General features: G+C 32.6%; 1 protein-coding gene across 1 annotated transcript in view; it reads left to right on the plus strand.

The window, feature by feature from the left end:
• Positions 1-18,205, plus strand: part of LOC107451644 (potassium channel subfamily T member 2-like) — a 339,135-nt gene that overhangs the window by 304,720 nt on the left and 16,210 nt on the right. The window contains exons 19-23 of the mRNA XM_071181980.1: positions 1,036-1,288; positions 2,460-2,565; positions 3,922-4,094; positions 9,201-9,272; positions 15,069-15,203. Coding sequence (XP_071038081.1) covers positions 1,036-1,288; positions 2,460-2,565; positions 3,922-4,094; positions 9,201-9,272; positions 15,069-15,203 — 739 coding nt within the window. The remainder of the gene's footprint in view (positions 1-1,035; positions 1,289-2,459; positions 2,566-3,921; positions 4,095-9,200; positions 9,273-15,068; positions 15,204-18,205) is intronic.

Genomic DNA, 18,205 nt, shown 5'->3' on the forward strand with positions numbered 1-18,205 from the left:
CCATCTCCTGTATCATTTTACATCGCAGCACACAACATTTCTTATGCACCTTCATTACGGAGGCCTGCCTTCTTGGCCAGGTACCCATCTTCTCTTTTCCACATTTTAGCCATGTTGAGACTTTTAAAAAGTTGAAAATTTTTTGCAAGCTTCGGTATCTAATTGTCGACCGTTTTTCTAAATATTTTGTAGAATCTAGAGTTGTTGGCCATCTCTAATTTTGTTATGATTGATTAAGGCAACCTTGAAGTTCATAATGATTATAATGCGATTGAATAATTGCGCTATGCGAGCAATTTTTATTAAGGTAGGAGATAAGTTCATTGATGAGCCTCGTAAGTAACTAATTACATTTCTGATATGCATAATTATTTATAATTGAGAGACAAAAATGGTTTCGTTAGCAAAATTAAAATTTAGGATGTTATTTTCAGAAGGTGGAGCTTTCCAAAATTTTATAAAAACATCGATTTTGTTGTTTTCATAACAATGTGGACTGTTTCATATAATTTCTCTTATATTTCCTGATAAAGTCTCTTTTTTATTGGCGATCGAAATGGGCTACAGGTGGCGTAGAGCAGAGCTCTCTACCTATGGCAACACTTCGCATGCTTTCATTCTAGCGAGTGGAGAGTCATAGAAGAAGGAAGTACGTTAGTTTCTGTCTTGATTTTCAAATAGATTAAAATCTTTTAAGTTAGGAAACTATATGGAACTAAAAACTACGTTAAACTTAGTTCTAAAAGTAAGCGTAATGAAAATTTTAATAAATATTTTTTTAACAATTAAATACGAAAAATATTAAGAAAAGGAAAAAAATCGTCGTACATTCCTATACAAGAGGAGGAAAGGAAAGGGGGAAAGCCAAAGGCGTGGAACAAGTATTCTCCCTAGATTTCGTATTCGAGCGTATAAAAAAAACTCATTAAACAAATTTACTAAATTTCTATTTATACATTTATTTTATTTAATGTTTAAATGTTTTGCCGTAATTCTTACTCATAGAATTACAACTCATCAAACTTTCTATCGCAGCTGAACTGAAAGGGAATGTTTTCCAAACTAGAAGATTCGGCAGCCACCTTCAGGTACCCCTCTCTGAGTGCATACCAGCAGCCATAGGCATCGGGGGTATGAAAAAAAGCGGGATCGTGCCTATTGTCAACAGTTTTGCTCCACCGGGCATCCACGTGACACACACTTCCTCTGAAGGCATGGAAGATGCCCTGGAAGCAGAACAAGAAAAATATTTAGACATACCATGGGTGACGCCAGCAGAGACCTGCGAGTAAGTATCATATCGTGGATTTACAGTAAACACCGATGGTTATGTCTCAGCTTATAATTTCGAATGCGCATGTCCAAACGTGTCATCCCAACGTGACTCATTGGATTTCGTACTTTATCGTAATCCAATCAGTCCCGTTGGGATGCCACGTTTAATGGTGAAAAAAAATCTACGTCATTAGTCCATTCTGTGCTTGCGCAGCGATCGCAATACTCTTAGACGTTATTTTCAGCAGTCACTAATCCATAAGGTGACAGATATTGTTCTCAACAAAATAACAATTACTGTTGCATACCTGACAACTTTTAATCCTTTCGAGAATGATTTTCCACAGTGGTAGTAAAATGGAACTTAAATTGCAATCTTAGACAGAATCATACGCTATATTTTGAGAGAGCTAATGCGATCTACCCTAAAAATTTTGCATATTAAAATATGTGCTTAATTTTTTTTAGAAAATAGTGGCGGTCAGAAAGATTATAAATTAAGCTTATAAATACAAGGAACACATAGAAAGCATACATTTTACTACCGCTTTAAATATAGAAATAAAGTTTTACACCAAATGCGTAAAAATTGGCAGGTATGCTATTGAGCTGAAATATCTAATTCAAGTTTTTAAAGTAACTGCAGATATTTGGATTTCCAAACGCTCAAATGTTTAATTTATTTACTTCTTAATGTTTATTAACTGCCTTAGTAAACGGTCCCCAGATATCATATGGTAAACGTGATAACAATAAATTTTGTCTTGTAAACTTATAGTTACTACGCCAGTTTTTTTTTTTTTTTTTAATCGTTAAAAAAATTTCTAGTGCAAAGGATTAACCCACTGGCTGTTTAGAAAATAGGCAAAATTGGAAGAATATTTCTGCCCTATACATCATTTCCCAATCTGATAGTATGAAAAAACCAGTTTTGCTGTGCGGAGAGAATTGCAGGTTAAAAAAAGAATTTTACTCGCAGAACCGAAAGTGGGTTTATAACTGTAAAAAGCTTTTGTTGCAAAGTCTATCAATCTCACTTGATGAGGAAATTTAGACAAATCTAATCATAAGTATATTTGTAACATCTTATTGCTTGGTGCTTTTGAAATCATTATACCTTTAATTTCTTTATTGATTTAAGTTGGGTTTTTTTAAAATAAGAAGCAAATTATAATTTATTTCAGGATTGTTCGTGGTTTTCCTCCCGTCACACCATACGTTGGGGTTAGCCCAACTTTCTGTTATTTGCTCAAAGTTAAGAAAGATCTATGCTGCCTGCAATTATCACAGGTAAGCTAATATAAATTTTTTTAAATAATTTAAAACAGAATCTACATCATAGATTCTCAATTTTCATAATTTAAGTTGGTCTTTTTTAATCGAGTTATATACGACGCTTCATTCTTAATTTTTGTCGCAAAAAGTTTGTTAATTTTATGTTGTTTGTATAATTTAGTTCATTTTAGTGCACATTAGTAGGCAGAGATGCCAACTGCTCCGGACACGCCAAAATAATTTTTAAAAAAATGGTAAGTAAATTCTGTAAATATTTGACTATTTTTGCTTACTTTTTAAAAGGTATAGCATGACATAAGTTCTAGAAAGTGGTGAATTATATAAGCCTTCGAATTATTTAGAAATAGTGGCGGATAAAAATCTGCTAAGTTGAATTGAATTGAATTTAATTTATCGGACTGAATTATCGGTTGAATTGAATTTATCGGACGTATCATACCAAGAATCACAATGTATAAACTACCACTTTAAAATATATATTTACTGTCCGGAGCAAGTTGGCATTTCCGAATAGGTAATCTGTAGACTGAATAGCTAGAGTCGTTAAAGTGTCGAATCAAGATCTTCCGCACACACACACATTTTTCTTGGGTAATGTGCTTGTTTGCCTCGTTCTCATTATCTCAAAAGTTTGATTCAATTTACTTGATTCTTTAGACATTGAAAAATGAATAAATAACATGATATAACATGCTTAAGCAGCTCGATTCTTTATATTTAAGTTATGATTTTATAGAATGCGGATGCAAATATCGCAGTGCCGCCATAAATAATACGTCATACTATATCTGAAGAGGAGGTTGAAGTCCAGTATTATAGATCAAAAACAGCCTTTTGTGTGCCAGGAGATCATGTACTTGAACAATCCATAATTTCATGTTAAATAATTAGATGATGACAACGTGATTGAAACGTGGTCGCCTTTACTAACCATCGAACAGAAGTTAGGTGGGTTACAAGCCACCACCAGAGGTTGAGCCCTGCTTTTCACAATAACAATTTGACAGTTTGCACCATCTTGGCGTAATTCATAATAGTTACGATTTTTTTAATACTTAAGACACAATACAATAAAAAACAATACAAACAATATATCCTAAAAGCAATAAAAAAAAACAAATAATTCTGCAACTTTTTGCAATGTACAATTTTCCAGTTTTTTTTTCCGGATTAGGCTCTTTGGGGAAGCTTTTCTCGTGATGGTAAGTGAATACTTATAGCAATAACCCATTAAACTGTAATTGATGTAAAGTCATTTCACAATTTGTTTCAGTACTTTTGTGTTCCTTAAGGAATATAATGATCACAATATTTTAAAGTCTAAGAACATGTTCTGATGTTGCGTTGTAGGTCTGTGATCACTGCACGTTTCGCACAGCCAAGAACTACAACTGGCCAAATCGCTGTATTATCCTTGCTGCTGACTATGCCAGCAACGGAATCTATAACTTCATTGTTCCACTCAGAGCTCATTTTCACAGTCCGCAGACACTCAGACCCATTGTTCTACTCCTAGAAAAGAAGTAAGTCCTTTGGGTTCTAAAATTCCCATTTGAACTATAGCACATCATGTATAGGGTTGTTGTTGTTATGTATGCTATTCGCCTATACTGTTACGCAAGCCTGTTACGGAAAACCACATGAATTCAAGGCAGAGGTTACGTTTCTTGTTTTTCTGTTCCGCCATCTATGGCCAAGAATGCGATTTCAGCCACACACACGTCACAGCCCGTTTTTCAGGGAGGACCCATGCATACTCTATCCATTCACCCACAGATCGTAATAACAATCGTAGAGAACATTCAATCTCTTAATTTATTACTCCTAGAGGTATTTTATTTTGCTTTATAGCCGTCGTGGGACAGCCAACCCATTTCAGGGTTTAAGACTACCAATGTTCAACTCCGTAGCCTTGTACTTTGAACCCAATCCAGAAGACAAGGGAACTTCGGGATCAAGTATTGGGAGAAATTTCATGAACGGCTTTTTGATGGAACTAACACAAATGTGCGTTACATGGAGAGCAAAACCACGAAAAATCTTTCACTGTCAGTCTGACGGCAAAGCTACTTTAACCCATGATCCGTCTACCACTGAGAATATTTTACGTTAGCACTATGGTCGTGGTCAGCGTGAGCCGGGTGCGAAATTCGAATCGATCAGCTATCGCTGGGATTCGCACAAGGTTCAGATCATTGAAAGGCGAGCGCTCCATCCCCTGAGTCACCACTGCTTTTCCCAAAGGTATTGATAGATATGGGTATTTGGTGGACTTTGTGACCCCGAAAGATTTAACATGCACCAGTCACCATTTAATACGCGGGCTTCTTCGACTGGCGGGTTGATAGCGTGAATAGCTTTTTACCCATGTAGAGTTCCCACTAGATATTGGCTCACTTTTTGAATTCCAAGCTTAACCGAGTCCGATTTTTTTTCAATTATTTATAATGCCCTGCCTCGTTCAAAACTAAACATGACTCATAAAAACCGTATATGACTCATATATATGCTAAATAAATATGACTCATATAATTCATGAATATATAAAGCCAAAACTCTCTAAAAGAAATGCCAAATAAAATATAGCATCGAGATTACTTATTTACGAAACAAAAATATTTTTCCTTAAATCGGTTTTATTCGTAATATCGGGATTCAAAATAGTTAATAAAAAATATTCGCGCTTATCTTACGGAACAGCTATACTACTTCACAAAAAATGTCCATAAGTACAAATTGTACTCTGCTAAAATTACGTTAAATTTTGAATGCAATAGTGCATTCTATTTCATTTGTATCTGGAAAGAAAAGTCCAGTTTTAATTTTATCTATAGAAACTTAGTCCTGATTATTTTTTTTAAAATGGATTTTAAAAATTAGGTTTCTACCTTTGTTTAGCAATTTCGTCCAACGATACTATACTTTTTTAAATATGATTCATTAAGACCTAACTTCGTGAATAAATAAATCTAAAATATGCTAAAAGAAATGCTGAATGAAATACAGTATCAGGACTACTTATTTAAAAATCAGTCAAATCCCCATTTCGAATTTGAACAGTTAAATCCCGATTTTTAAATCGAAAATATCATTCTTTTAACCGATTCGTAAGAGCGAGCTGCATAACAGTTAATAGAATAAATCCGTTCTTATCTTATGGAACAGCTATAGTATGCTACTTCTCAAAAAATGTCCATAACTATGAATTACACCGAAGAACCATTACATTACGACCACCCTCCATCTATAACAATGGGCTCGCCCAGGTTTTCATGGTTTCTCGCCCAGGAACAATGTTTTCATGGGGCACATTAGGACCCATAATCCTCATAGAATAATCCGTGACGTCTGTAAGCTACTTGAACACAGTTGCAGTCCAGGTTCACCCATTCATGGCAACAGTTTTTCCTACGGGGGATGGTGTTTACCAACAGGATAATGCACCATGTCATAAGGGTCGAATCGTCATGGATTGGTTCGAGGAACATTCCAGTGACTTTCAAGTGATGTCTCGGCCCCCAAATTTACCTGACCTTAATCCAATAAAGCATTTGTGATCCTACTTCGAAAACCAAATCCGTGCTGCCACGCTACCCCCTCGCAATGTGAGGGAAGTGCAGGACCAGTTGGTGAGCGCTTGGTACCAGATATCTCAGACTACCTATCAGCACCTTGTGGAATCAATGCCACAGCGGGTGCTAGCAGTTTTGAGGGCTAAAGGTGGTCCTACATGTTATTAGCAGGGTGGTAATAATGGCTCTTTGGTGTATATTCTGCTAAAGTTACAGCGAATTTTGAATGCAATAGTGCACACAATTTCTGTGACTATTCTGTGTGCCGAAGTTATTGACAGCATTTTTCAATTTTAGATTTAGAAATTTGGTCCCGAAATTTTTTCACTTAATAGATATTAAAAATTAGGTTTGTTTCTTTATTCTGCATTTTTGTACAACGATGCTTTACTTTTTTAAATATGACTCAGAAAGAACTTAATAAAATATGATTCATAAAGACACCTCAAAATGAGGTGAATCCTGTTCGAATCCTAGCGAATTCTATTTTTGACCAGTACCAACCACAGTACCGACGAAAAATATCCTAAGAAGTGGACTGTTCATGGGTTACAATTCCCTTACCGTCGGGCTAGACGTGGAAGGTTTTCGTGGTTTCCGTCTCCATGTAATGCAAATATGGGTTAGTTCCTTCAAACCGCAATCTACGAAAGCTGATTCCTGGTTTGTCCCAATGCGTGATCCAGCAGTTCTATTGTCTTCCTGATATAGTTCACAATCACAAGGCTACGGAGTTGAATATAGATAATCCTAAACTCTTATCGGACCTTCTAGGACCGAATATCAATAATTAAAGAAGGTGATCTCAAATATGCCAACTAATTTGTAAATTACTGCAGAAAGTAATTTAAGTTACGAAATCAGACACAAAAATGTACTTTTCAGAATAAAAATTTTTTTGTTGTAGGCGGAATTGGATTTATGACCCTTAAAATATAATGGGGAGTTGCAATCTAGGAAATATGGCCCAAATAGAAGATCTGTCCAAAGTTTGAACCCTTTAATATAAATGTTACCTTTTTTGCCTTTTTCCACGATATTTCGCTAATTTTTAAAGCAATTTGAAAATTTTTTTCGGACAATTGTAAAATTCGATTATTCAAAGATAATTTCATTCAAAATATAACTTTTAGTGAGTATTTTTATTATTTTATTAATAATAAATAAGTAATAGTTAAAAACTTTTGAATTTTCATGCATACAATTATTAACGTCATTTTAAGGAATGCAATTTTAATTCGTAATATACAAAATTTCAGCGAAATCGGTTGAATAGTTCCTGAGAAATCTAATTTTCAAAAATTCATGTTTTTTAAATTCGATTTCTCAGAAATACTAATAAGCAAAAAATATATATATGTATATGTAAATTTTTATTCAGAGATCTGTTTGCATTCCTTTAATATTAGACAAATATAAAATTTTTGTATTACCACTTTTTATCAAGAACATATATTTTATAGTGTATATTATTTTCATACCTGCCAACTCTTCCGGATTTTCCGAAAGATTTTATTTTCATATTTAGAGTGGTAGCAATACTCATGTATTCTATTCAACTTTTCGAGTTATAATAATAATGATTATAAATGAGTTTCACCACACGCCATAATAATTAAAAAAGCGGTATTAATTACAAAATAAATNGAATTTCAACGAGATCAAAATATAAATATATTTTTGAGTCAGATTGTTTTTCGTTAATTGTATTACAACCACTCTGAAAATCCATTCTCAGAAAGAGTGAAAGTTGGCAGGTATGTATTTTATATTGATTTTCAGGGAAACATATTGTCTAAACAAAATAAATCATGACAGCTTGCTCCTTAGCAGGCTTAATACTCTTCTGAACGCTAGTACAGTTTACGAATGAATGCATGAAATTTGGTTTATTAAACTAGATAAAAAGTTATTTCATATAAAAGTACATAAATATAAATCAAACATATTTCTGAAACGCCATTGTGCACATTTATATTTCATAATGAAGCTCTTAAAGTGTTGCGTATTATTCTGAAGAACTACCACCTTTCTGCGCTTTTTGTAAAAATTAATTCTAGTGGCATCTAAAGGTTGCCATCTAAAGGTTAATGCTATTATGAATTATTTTTTACCCATTTAAACGTTTTTCAAAATCTTTTGTGCTGAGTCTTTTAAAATTTTGTCAAAATGATCATGAATTTCGAAATTATTGGTTATTAAACGTCTACCACTTTATAAAATATTTTGCAAAAAGCGTAGTAGTTGCAGGTCGGGATACATTTGCAGTCTTGTGTGCTCAGTTTAAGCTTCGAAACCTTTGTCACAGTAGAAGGCCAACACGAAGATACATCCTAGGATTTGAACCCGGTACCTACACGCCCTGCTCAACGCTTGGCGGGCGATACCCTTCGAATAGGTAAACGCTGCCCTCCCCCCCCAAAAAAAAGAGTTGAAAGAAAGTAGCTTTTCAATCATTTATTTGTAGCGGTATGGAAAATAGTTTAAATGAAAAAAATACAGTTAAAGATTAACTGAGCTACCACTAGAAAATTTTTTTTTTCAAAAAGCGAGGAAAGTTGACAGTCCTGTATATTAGATTTATATGCCATTAGATCCAGTCGCCCTAGGGCATAACATAGACTACAAAAAATAGACTACAAAAAATACAGTAAAAGAATAACTGAGCTACCACTAGAAATTTTTTTTTCAAAAAGCGAAGAAAGTTGACAGTCCTGTATATTAGATTTATATGCCATTAGATCCAATCGCCCTAGGGCATAACATAGACTAAGAGGTCTGGTGCCCGCTGAAGTGGGCAGGCACCTTACAAATTACAGATCGTCGTATAATAGATTTAATGCTTATAAAATGTGTAATTGGAAAACGTTAGTAGCTTTTTAAAAATATGGAAAATTTTCGCAAGAAAATTTTATTGAATAAAAGCAAAGGATACAAATATCCACCTTTCCTAGAGAATATTACATGCTTAAATTTAAACATTGATTTTGAATTTAGTATATATATGAGCATGCAATTATGTATATTTTCAAAAATAAACTGTCAATTTTTTTACAGACCTCATCCAGCGTTTCTCGATGCCATATCCTGGTTTCCCTTAGTGTATTGGATGCAAGGATCTATTGATGAGTAAGTATATTGAATTGACTAAAACCAAACAGCGAGAAAGAAGCACAAATAATAGGACAAAAATGTGCTTTATTTAAGTTCTCTTGTTTTACCCATACACAGAGATACCAACTGCTCCGAACGCGCCATAACAATTTAAAAAACGGCTAACAACTACAAACTAAAATTTGCAAATATTGTATTAATTTCGTTGACGTGATGCAGATTCTTTAACGTGACGGTTAAAATGGAACAATAAGGTGACGAATAATATAAAATTTCGAATTATTTAGAAATAGTGGTAGATAGAAACCTAATAAATTGAATTTATTAAACTAAGAATCATGCATTAATAAACTACAATTCGAAAATATTTATTTTCTGTCCGGAGCAAGTTAGCATGTCTGCATACGTAGAACAAAGCACACTCTATATTATGTAATAAATAGTGTAAAAAAGTACTTAATTCAGCGTTCGTGAAAAAAAAATTTTGGCAAAATTACAAATTTATTAAAATGCCTCCGACATGAGATTTATGTGTATTCAGTGCGCAAAATAAAATACGAACCACCTTGAATAACTTTTGATCTAATGAACGAATCTTCACACTGAGGTACTCAATCTCAAAGGTTCGAAACGTGAGCTCAAAAATGCTTATTAATTAGTGCAGACGATGTTTTAACCCTTTAACGGGCTCTTTATTTCTAGTAAAGGTAAATTAAAGTATTTTGGAATAATTGCTTTAAGAACAGTAATTGATATATAAAAAAAAACTCATTTAGTTTATAAAAATGCCATTTTTTTGGTGGTAAATATATTTAACATGACCTATTAGGAACTTACTGACTTTTATTTTTCTTTATTTATAAAATAAATTCCTTAAATGCTACAAACTTCAAAAGGAATTATGTTTTTTATAACTTTTATACGTTTTTTAAAAGTGACAAATGGCTACCAATTTTATTCAAACTCACTTCAAGAAAGCTGAAGTTATTGAAAAATGGAAACCTAAATTAAAAGTAGTAAAACGGGTCTGTAGTAAACTTCAATGGGTTAAACTATGAAATCAAACACAAATGCTTATTTACTCTGAATAAACATTTTTTTCTCGACAGATTCGGATTTAAAGTGTGGGAAATATAGTCTGAATAGTTTGGTCAGGAGAGCAATTAAAAGTTTGAACTCCTTAATGTTAATTTTATTTTTTGTGTATTTTGCCGTATCTTGAAAACATTTAAAGTAAATTGAAAAAATCTTGCTCACAATTATAAAATTCATTTAGCCACTGATAATTCCATGGAAAATGTAAGTTTTAGCAAATATTTATAATTTTTCATTATTTTATTCATACTTTTAAACTGTAAAGGATGCAATTTTTAACATAATATTAAAGAAGCAATTTTAAACTGAAATATACAAAATTTGAGACAAATCGGTCAAATAGTTCGTGAGAAATCAAATTTTAAATAAAGGTTTTAATTGCAAAATTTGTTTTTTCCCGAACTATTCAACTGATTTTGCTCAAATTTTGTATTTTATCATGTAAAATTACATTCTTTAAAATGATGTAAAAATGTGTGTACCTTGCTATTCATAAGTTTTACCAATTATTATTTAATAAAATATAAAAAAAGTAATAAATACTTACAAAAAGTTATATTTTGCATGGAATTACCTTTGGATAAACGAATTTTATATTTTTGTGCAAGTTTGTTTTTTAATTCGCTCAAACAATTTCTTAAGATGTGACAAAATAAAAAAAAAGAATAAAATTAACATTACGGGGCCAAAATTTGATCCGCTCTCTTGGTCGGTTTTTGCGACCATTTTACCCATATTGCGGATACACCCTATACATCAGGAAGCAGAAATCCAAATACGTTGAAAACGGGTACATTAATACAGAGAAAATATGTTTCTGTGCCTGATTTCGTAACTTAAAATATCGGCTGCGCAAATTAATTAGTATATTACAGATCAACTCCACGAACCATTAACACTGAATCTTACGACATGAAAATCATATTATTTGATCAAGAGTTGCACCTAGTGGTCCGTTTATTTTTTTTTTTTTTTTGCACACTGTATATGGAACAGAATAAAACGGTAACTATAACTTTTGATCTAATTATCAAATTTGTTCAAACTAAGAAGCAATTTTAATAGCCCAAGTGGCAAGCTCAGATGTGCCAGTTTATTAGCGTAAGATCCTTGACACAGTGGTATTCGGAAGAAGTTAACTCGCCATCAACAAACAAAAATTTCACATTGGAAGAGGCAATAGTCATGTTACAAAATCTGTTTCATAAGGTTTGGCTACACTGTACTGGCAAAAACAAAACACTCAGAACGAAATCAAAAAGAAATATAAAACTTTGTCCCAACCACCTTCTGTAACTGAAAGACTCCACACGATTTCTTATAAGTAGTTTGATCTGACCACAATGAGTTGATCCAGCTAGCTAGATCATGTAATTTGGTAAGGTACCTGCCCGCGCAAGCGGGCACTAGACCTCTGATCTGTGTTATGCCCTAGGGCGACTGAGACTAATGGCATTGGAATTTAGGTAATATTAAAGTCTGAAGCAGATGTAAAAGATGGTGACTGGGCTGGGTAGTCGGATATAATAGATTAGTCGGTAATAGAAAATCTATTACAAATTAGAAAGTGGTAGCAAATATATGTCTAAAAATTTTTTTAATTTATGAATATAATTGGTTTCTTTTATATAGTTGTCAACCACTACAGATTCAGTTTTTAAATATATATAATAAATTTCTCTCAAGTACTTTTCAATTCTTCACCTTTCAGTTGTGCTTCGGCGATTTATTATTTATTTCCACTCAGATGAATTAGTTGGAGCCCCTAGCGGGGCTGATGCTAAGATAACCAACACATATGAGTATGAGTACTTTTCAATTCAAATTAGTAAATTTTTATCCACCACTATTTCTAAATAATTCATAGGCTTATTTAGTTCACCACTTTATATTTGCAAAATTTACTTAGTAGGTATTTACCGTCTTTATTAAAAATTAATTTGACGTTTCCGGAGCAGTTGGAATCTCTGCTCTTAGAAAGCAGTGTAATTCTTATCCTATCCTATAAGAAAAAAAATTAAAATATGAAATATGTATTTATGAAATATTCAAGTATTTTATTTTTCAATACCCGAACTAAGCAACTAAAATTTGACATTAATTGCCATTCTGCTTTGAGATAACGATATCGGATAACGGATCGAAGTATTGTAGGTACATTCCTATATATTATTGATGTGATGTTTGCATGTTTTCTCAAAATTTCGATCTCGTTAAATGAACTCATATCCGTAGAGATTACCACCAAAAGAATTTCACTATTTCAACGCTTTTGAAGAAAAATTACTTCAATGTACCTCGATCAATGGATAAAAGACATTACAAGAGATAAAAAAAAAATTCAAACGTTTTTTGTAACTTTCCTTACAAAACTCGAAATGCGTCAAAATGACGCATTCCGTAAACCCAATGTTAATCATACCATTTAGTGGTGGTTTCTGAATTTTCCGTCACGCAGTGGACTGATCGTTAAGACGCGGTTCCCAGCAGATCACCGAAGTCAAGCATCACTGGCTGTGGTCAGTGTGCGGGTGGATGACCACTTGGATCAGTCTGCGTAGGGACCGAGGGTGGTCCTCGTTAAACTGTTCTACCGTAAAGTGCTCGACTTCGCGTGCAGGTCGTCGGGCTACCGAAACGCGGGTGCCATCCCCTCTGCTGAGGATCGAAATTGTGATGGCATGTCTTCGGATCATCCTCAGGGATGTTTCCCAGACCGTCGCCAATAGCCCATTGTGCAACTCTAGTGCGACGCAAATGAACAAATCAATCAAAATTCTGAATTGTCCCCATCCATTTTGAGATTTTATCTTTAAGGTGGCTCTTTCTGGCAATAGGAATGTAAATAGGAGTAAAAAGAAAATTAAATGGTGTTTTAGACTGCCGTATTTCCGAATTTATTTTGGAATTTTTTATATTTAAAGTGGTAGCAAATCTTTTTTATGTGATTCTCGTTTCAATACAACATACCTGCAAACTCTTCCGGATTTTCCGGAAGATTTTATTTTCATATTTAAAGTGATAGCAATACTCAGGTTATTCAAATTAACTTTTTGAATTATAATGATAATTATAAATGAGTTTGACCACCACTATATATAAATAATTACAATAAATATATAAAAGCATAATAATCCGGTTATCAAAGGGATCCAAATATAAATATATTTTTGAGTCGGATTGTTCTTCGTTTATTGTTTTACAACCACTCTGAAAATCCATTCTCGAAAAGAGTGAAAGTTGGCAGGTATGTTAGAATCACATTTTAATTGAAAAGTTTAGATCAACTAATTAAAATTTTAGTCAATCAGAGCATTAGTAACTGCAATTGTGGACCGTAAATTTCAGGTAAAGAAATATATTTGAGCCCCATATTATATAAAAAATATTGGTAACTAAAAGGGTGGAAACTTAGAAGCAAAAAGCATAAAAGTTTTAGTAGTTTTTATTGCCACACTGACTACAGTACCCCAGAAAGTGCTACAGAATTTCAATTAAAAAATATATTTTGAAGAATTGATGATCATTTGATAGAATTTTCGATTCCAATGGAATTAGAAAACTTTTCCGTCTACAATTATCAATATTTTTGTAATTGAACCACTGGAAAAAACCTTTCTCAAAAATAACAAATGGTGGTAGTTATTACTAGTATCTTACGGAGGGGACAAGGGGCAAGGTATTCATTCTTAACACTAGGTTTAGGGTACGCGTCATTTTGACGCATTTCGAATTTTGTAAGGAAAATTACAAAACCCATTTGAATTTTTATTTTATCTCTTGTAGTGACTTTTATCCATTAATCGAGGTAAATATATATTGAAGTCTATTTTCTTCAAAAGCGTTGAATTGTAGAAATTCTCTTTGTGGTTTACCTATCTCTACGTATATGCGTCAATTGGACGCAATCGTAATTTAGACAAAATTTTGAGTAAACATGCAAATATCACATCAATAAAAAATAGGAATGTACCGACAATACTTCGATCCGTTATCCGATATCGCTATCTTAAATTAAACAAGCGATGAACAACTGTTGCCGATAAGCAATAATAGAAAGAACAAACGCAGAATGTCAATTGATGCCAGAGTGTCAGATATTGAAGGTTTCAGTTGCTTAGTTCGAGTATTGAAAAATAAAATACTAGAATATTTTATAAATATATATCTCATATTTTAATTTTTTTCTTATAGTACATAATTACTAATTACATAGCTTTCTAAGTGCAGGCAGAGATGCCAACTGCACCGGACACGCCAAAACAATTTAAAAAACGGTAATTAACTACTAAGCAAATTTTTTATTAAGTGGTGAATTATATAAGCCTACGAATTATTTAGAAATAGCGGAGGATAAAAATCAACTAAATTGAATTCATTAAACCGAGAATCACAATTGAATAACTACCAAATTTTAAATATATATTTGCTGTCCGGAGCAAGTTGGCATCTCTGTAAGTGCTGTTATATGTATTCGTCAAATTGACGCGTGTTCGTAGAGATAGGTATATAAGAAACGTCCGTAAACCTAGGGTTAAAGAAAGCTGAAAAACCGGATAATTTAAGACTAAACTAAACAGAAAGAAAACTTGGTTTCATATATAAATTGTGGTTTTTTAACTTATGGCTCAACACTTCTGTGCATTTCTGTGAATTTAAATTATTGTATCTGAATATTGTGCATTCTGTGTGATTATTGTATTTACTTATTTTTAGTCTGGATGACCTGTTACGTGCTGGAATTACATTGGCTGACAGCGTCGTCGTTGTAAATAAAGAATCTTCCAATTCAGCCGAAGAAGACTACTTAGCTGATTGCAACACCATCGTAGCTGTGCAAACCATGTTCAAGTAAATCTTACAATGTCAAATATACATGATTAAAGCAGAGCAAATATTACCAGCAATGCTTATATGATTACCCTTAACATTACTTTTATGAATACTCTCAATAATGATAGCATGAATACTCTCAAAATATTTGGTTAAATATTTCTAACAAAGTTTGCTGGAATACTCCCAAGAATGCTTGCAAGAATGCCCTCACCCTCAACAACGTTAGCATTAATTCTCCCAACAATTACCCTTAAACTTACCCTTTAACAGTGCTTTCCTGGACGCTCCCAACAATGATTTATGAATAATCTCAAAATATTTGATTTAATATTCCCAACAAAGTTTGCATGAATGCTGCCAAAAGTGCATGAATATTTCTATCAAAGTTTGCTGGAATACCCCCTAGAATGCTTGCAAGAATACCCTCATCCTCAACAATAATTGCATGAATGCTTCAATCAATATTTGCATGAATATTCCCGATTAATATTCCCAATAGTGACTGGAAAAATGGAAAAATCAATTAAATATAAACAAAAGGAAACGTGAATGTTTGCGGCATTCTGCTTTAGAAAATTTGAGAATAATTTCTTATCTAATTTTAAATTTAGTTATAAAATTTGACTCTTGAACGTACCTGGCTAAAAATTCTATAAAAAAAATTTCTGCTTCACGTCAGAACATTCCAGCTGAAGTAGTATGTTATTTTTATGTTATTTTTATGAATGTTATATTTTCTTTAGATTCAGCTTAGATTCAGTATTATTGTAATAGTGGCTATTTTGAAAACATTGTTTTCTAGCTTTCTCAATGAACAACACTATTTGTAAACAAATTTAGCGAAGTGATGATTTTTGATACTTGGCCTACACTATAAACAATATACTGTCCATATTTTTCTGTCTTGCCAATGCTTGAAACTGGGGAGGAAGAATAAACCACTTTCTCAAGTAGGACGCTGAAAACCTTACATTTCTGTCTCCTAGTGTGTTTATAGAATGGTAAACTTTTAAAAGTAAAAACTTAAAATATTTTTGCTAACATTTTAAAATCCTCACCATGATCAGGCTTCCCACGGGCTTTGAAAACTTTAAAAAGTGTTAACGAAAATAAAACAAATTCTGATATTTAAATTTCTGTGTAGCCACCACTAAAAATTGTTTCCCAAAGAAAGCATATATGCATCAAAATTCCAGCACTTATCCATAAAATGGTATATTAAAATAAGACATATATTGTAGAATTACCCTAAATTTACTACCACTTTTAAAACTTTTTAAGGACTGCGGAACTCTGACGACACAGCTGGCACGAAGTGGTGTTGTGTATAAATTTTTAAATCATTTATGTGTAGTGGTGTAGAAAGTAAGTTGAAATGAATAAAAAAATAATAAATATTTCAACATAAATTTTTCAAAATTCTCCCGGACAAGACCAGGGCATAAGTTCCCTGCAGAAACTGTCCGGATGTCATGTTGGTACCAAAACACATTTTCGAGTGCCCCGCACTCACCACACATGTTTTGAAATTGGGATGGGTACCAATTAAGTACAATCTAAGAACTGTTCTCTACAGTCATAAGGCGCCGCCGAAGCTGGCAGCCGCAATACTCCAGACCTTTGATGTGATCTGAAGATCCATGGACACGAAAACAACAAAAATAATAAACTTAATATATAATAACTAGAATAAATGTTTACAAAAAAGTAAAAATTTCGCTGCCCTGTCAATAACATTAAAAAGAATTGTTCCCTACATAACAATTTCTACTTTCAAATTGAACTAAACTATTGTATCGTGTAAACAATTTTAATCAATAATTAACTGTAATATCATATTGTTTAGTAGTTATTGCAGTTTATCATATTGTTTTGGTTGCAGAAATAGTTTTGAGATTGATAATTAACAAGCAGCATTAATCAGTTAATGAGTACAAAATAAGGAAAGGTGTTTTGACGGTGCAACTTTTTAATTCCTTGCAGTCCAATGCCTCTCTAATGGAAAATCAAAAGTCGCCATTCTGAAATTTAAAATTTTTAAACCTTGATGTTTAGTAACTGATTTATTTTATGATTGTTCGTTATTATATAAAAGTATTGCATCTGTTGTTTTAAATAGCGGTCTCAAGTGCCAAATGTTTTAAACAAAACTATTGAGTTAATTGGTTTTTCCCCTATTTTAATATCACAGACATTGATTTAATAAACATTTCACAATTTACGGAGATGGCTTCATTGGCCAGGTATTCCGTCTCTTCTTTTTATTAATTTCGGTAGTTTAGTTTTGTTTGGAATGGTTTTTAAATTACTTTAGATAAAATAGCTTCTCGGAACTAAAATAACATTGTACTCGGAGCAAATTTGTAGTTAGTCCAAAAAACTCACAATCCCATTTTTCGAAACAATTTAATAAAATTCATGTCTCAATAAAAAATACGTGGATACCGTGTTAAGTTATCTTCAATTTTATCTTTTAATTTCTAATTCAGTTACGTTCTAGTAAGTTAAAGGTATATTTAAAATCAGTTGAAATACTACTGCTTTTAAGCATTTCGCTTTGTTGCTATCCATCCGTTGCTAAGGTAAAGTATTTTTTCTATAAAAAATTTGAATTCTGGCTTTTACAAACCACACAAAAAAACTTTTTTTAGTATGTAAAGTTGCTTTGCTTGAATTATTATCATCACTATACTCATTTATGTAGTTATCGAAACATAATTGCCACTAAACGTCAAAAACATGTATCGCTTTATTTAAATGTTGCTAAGATATACGATGAGAAAATATGACTTAACCCCTTGGGGACGGGTGATTCAGAAAAGCATTGGTACAAAATCAGAATCAAGTTGTAATTAAATAAAAAACGGTAAATTAAATGTAGTCGTTGCTAATTTGACAGACTTACTTTGCTTTTACTTTAATTATTGTTAGTTTAATCATATATATAATCAATGTTAATTCAAAGTATAACTAAATAGTTTTATTTTGAACAAAGTAATGGTGAATTAAATAAATCA

The sequence above is a fragment of the Parasteatoda tepidariorum genome, chromosome 6, assembly GCF_043381705.1.
Source record: "Parasteatoda tepidariorum isolate YZ-2023 chromosome 6, CAS_Ptep_4.0, whole genome shotgun sequence".
Classification (NCBI taxonomy): domain Eukaryota; kingdom Metazoa; phylum Arthropoda; class Arachnida; order Araneae; family Theridiidae; genus Parasteatoda; species Parasteatoda tepidariorum.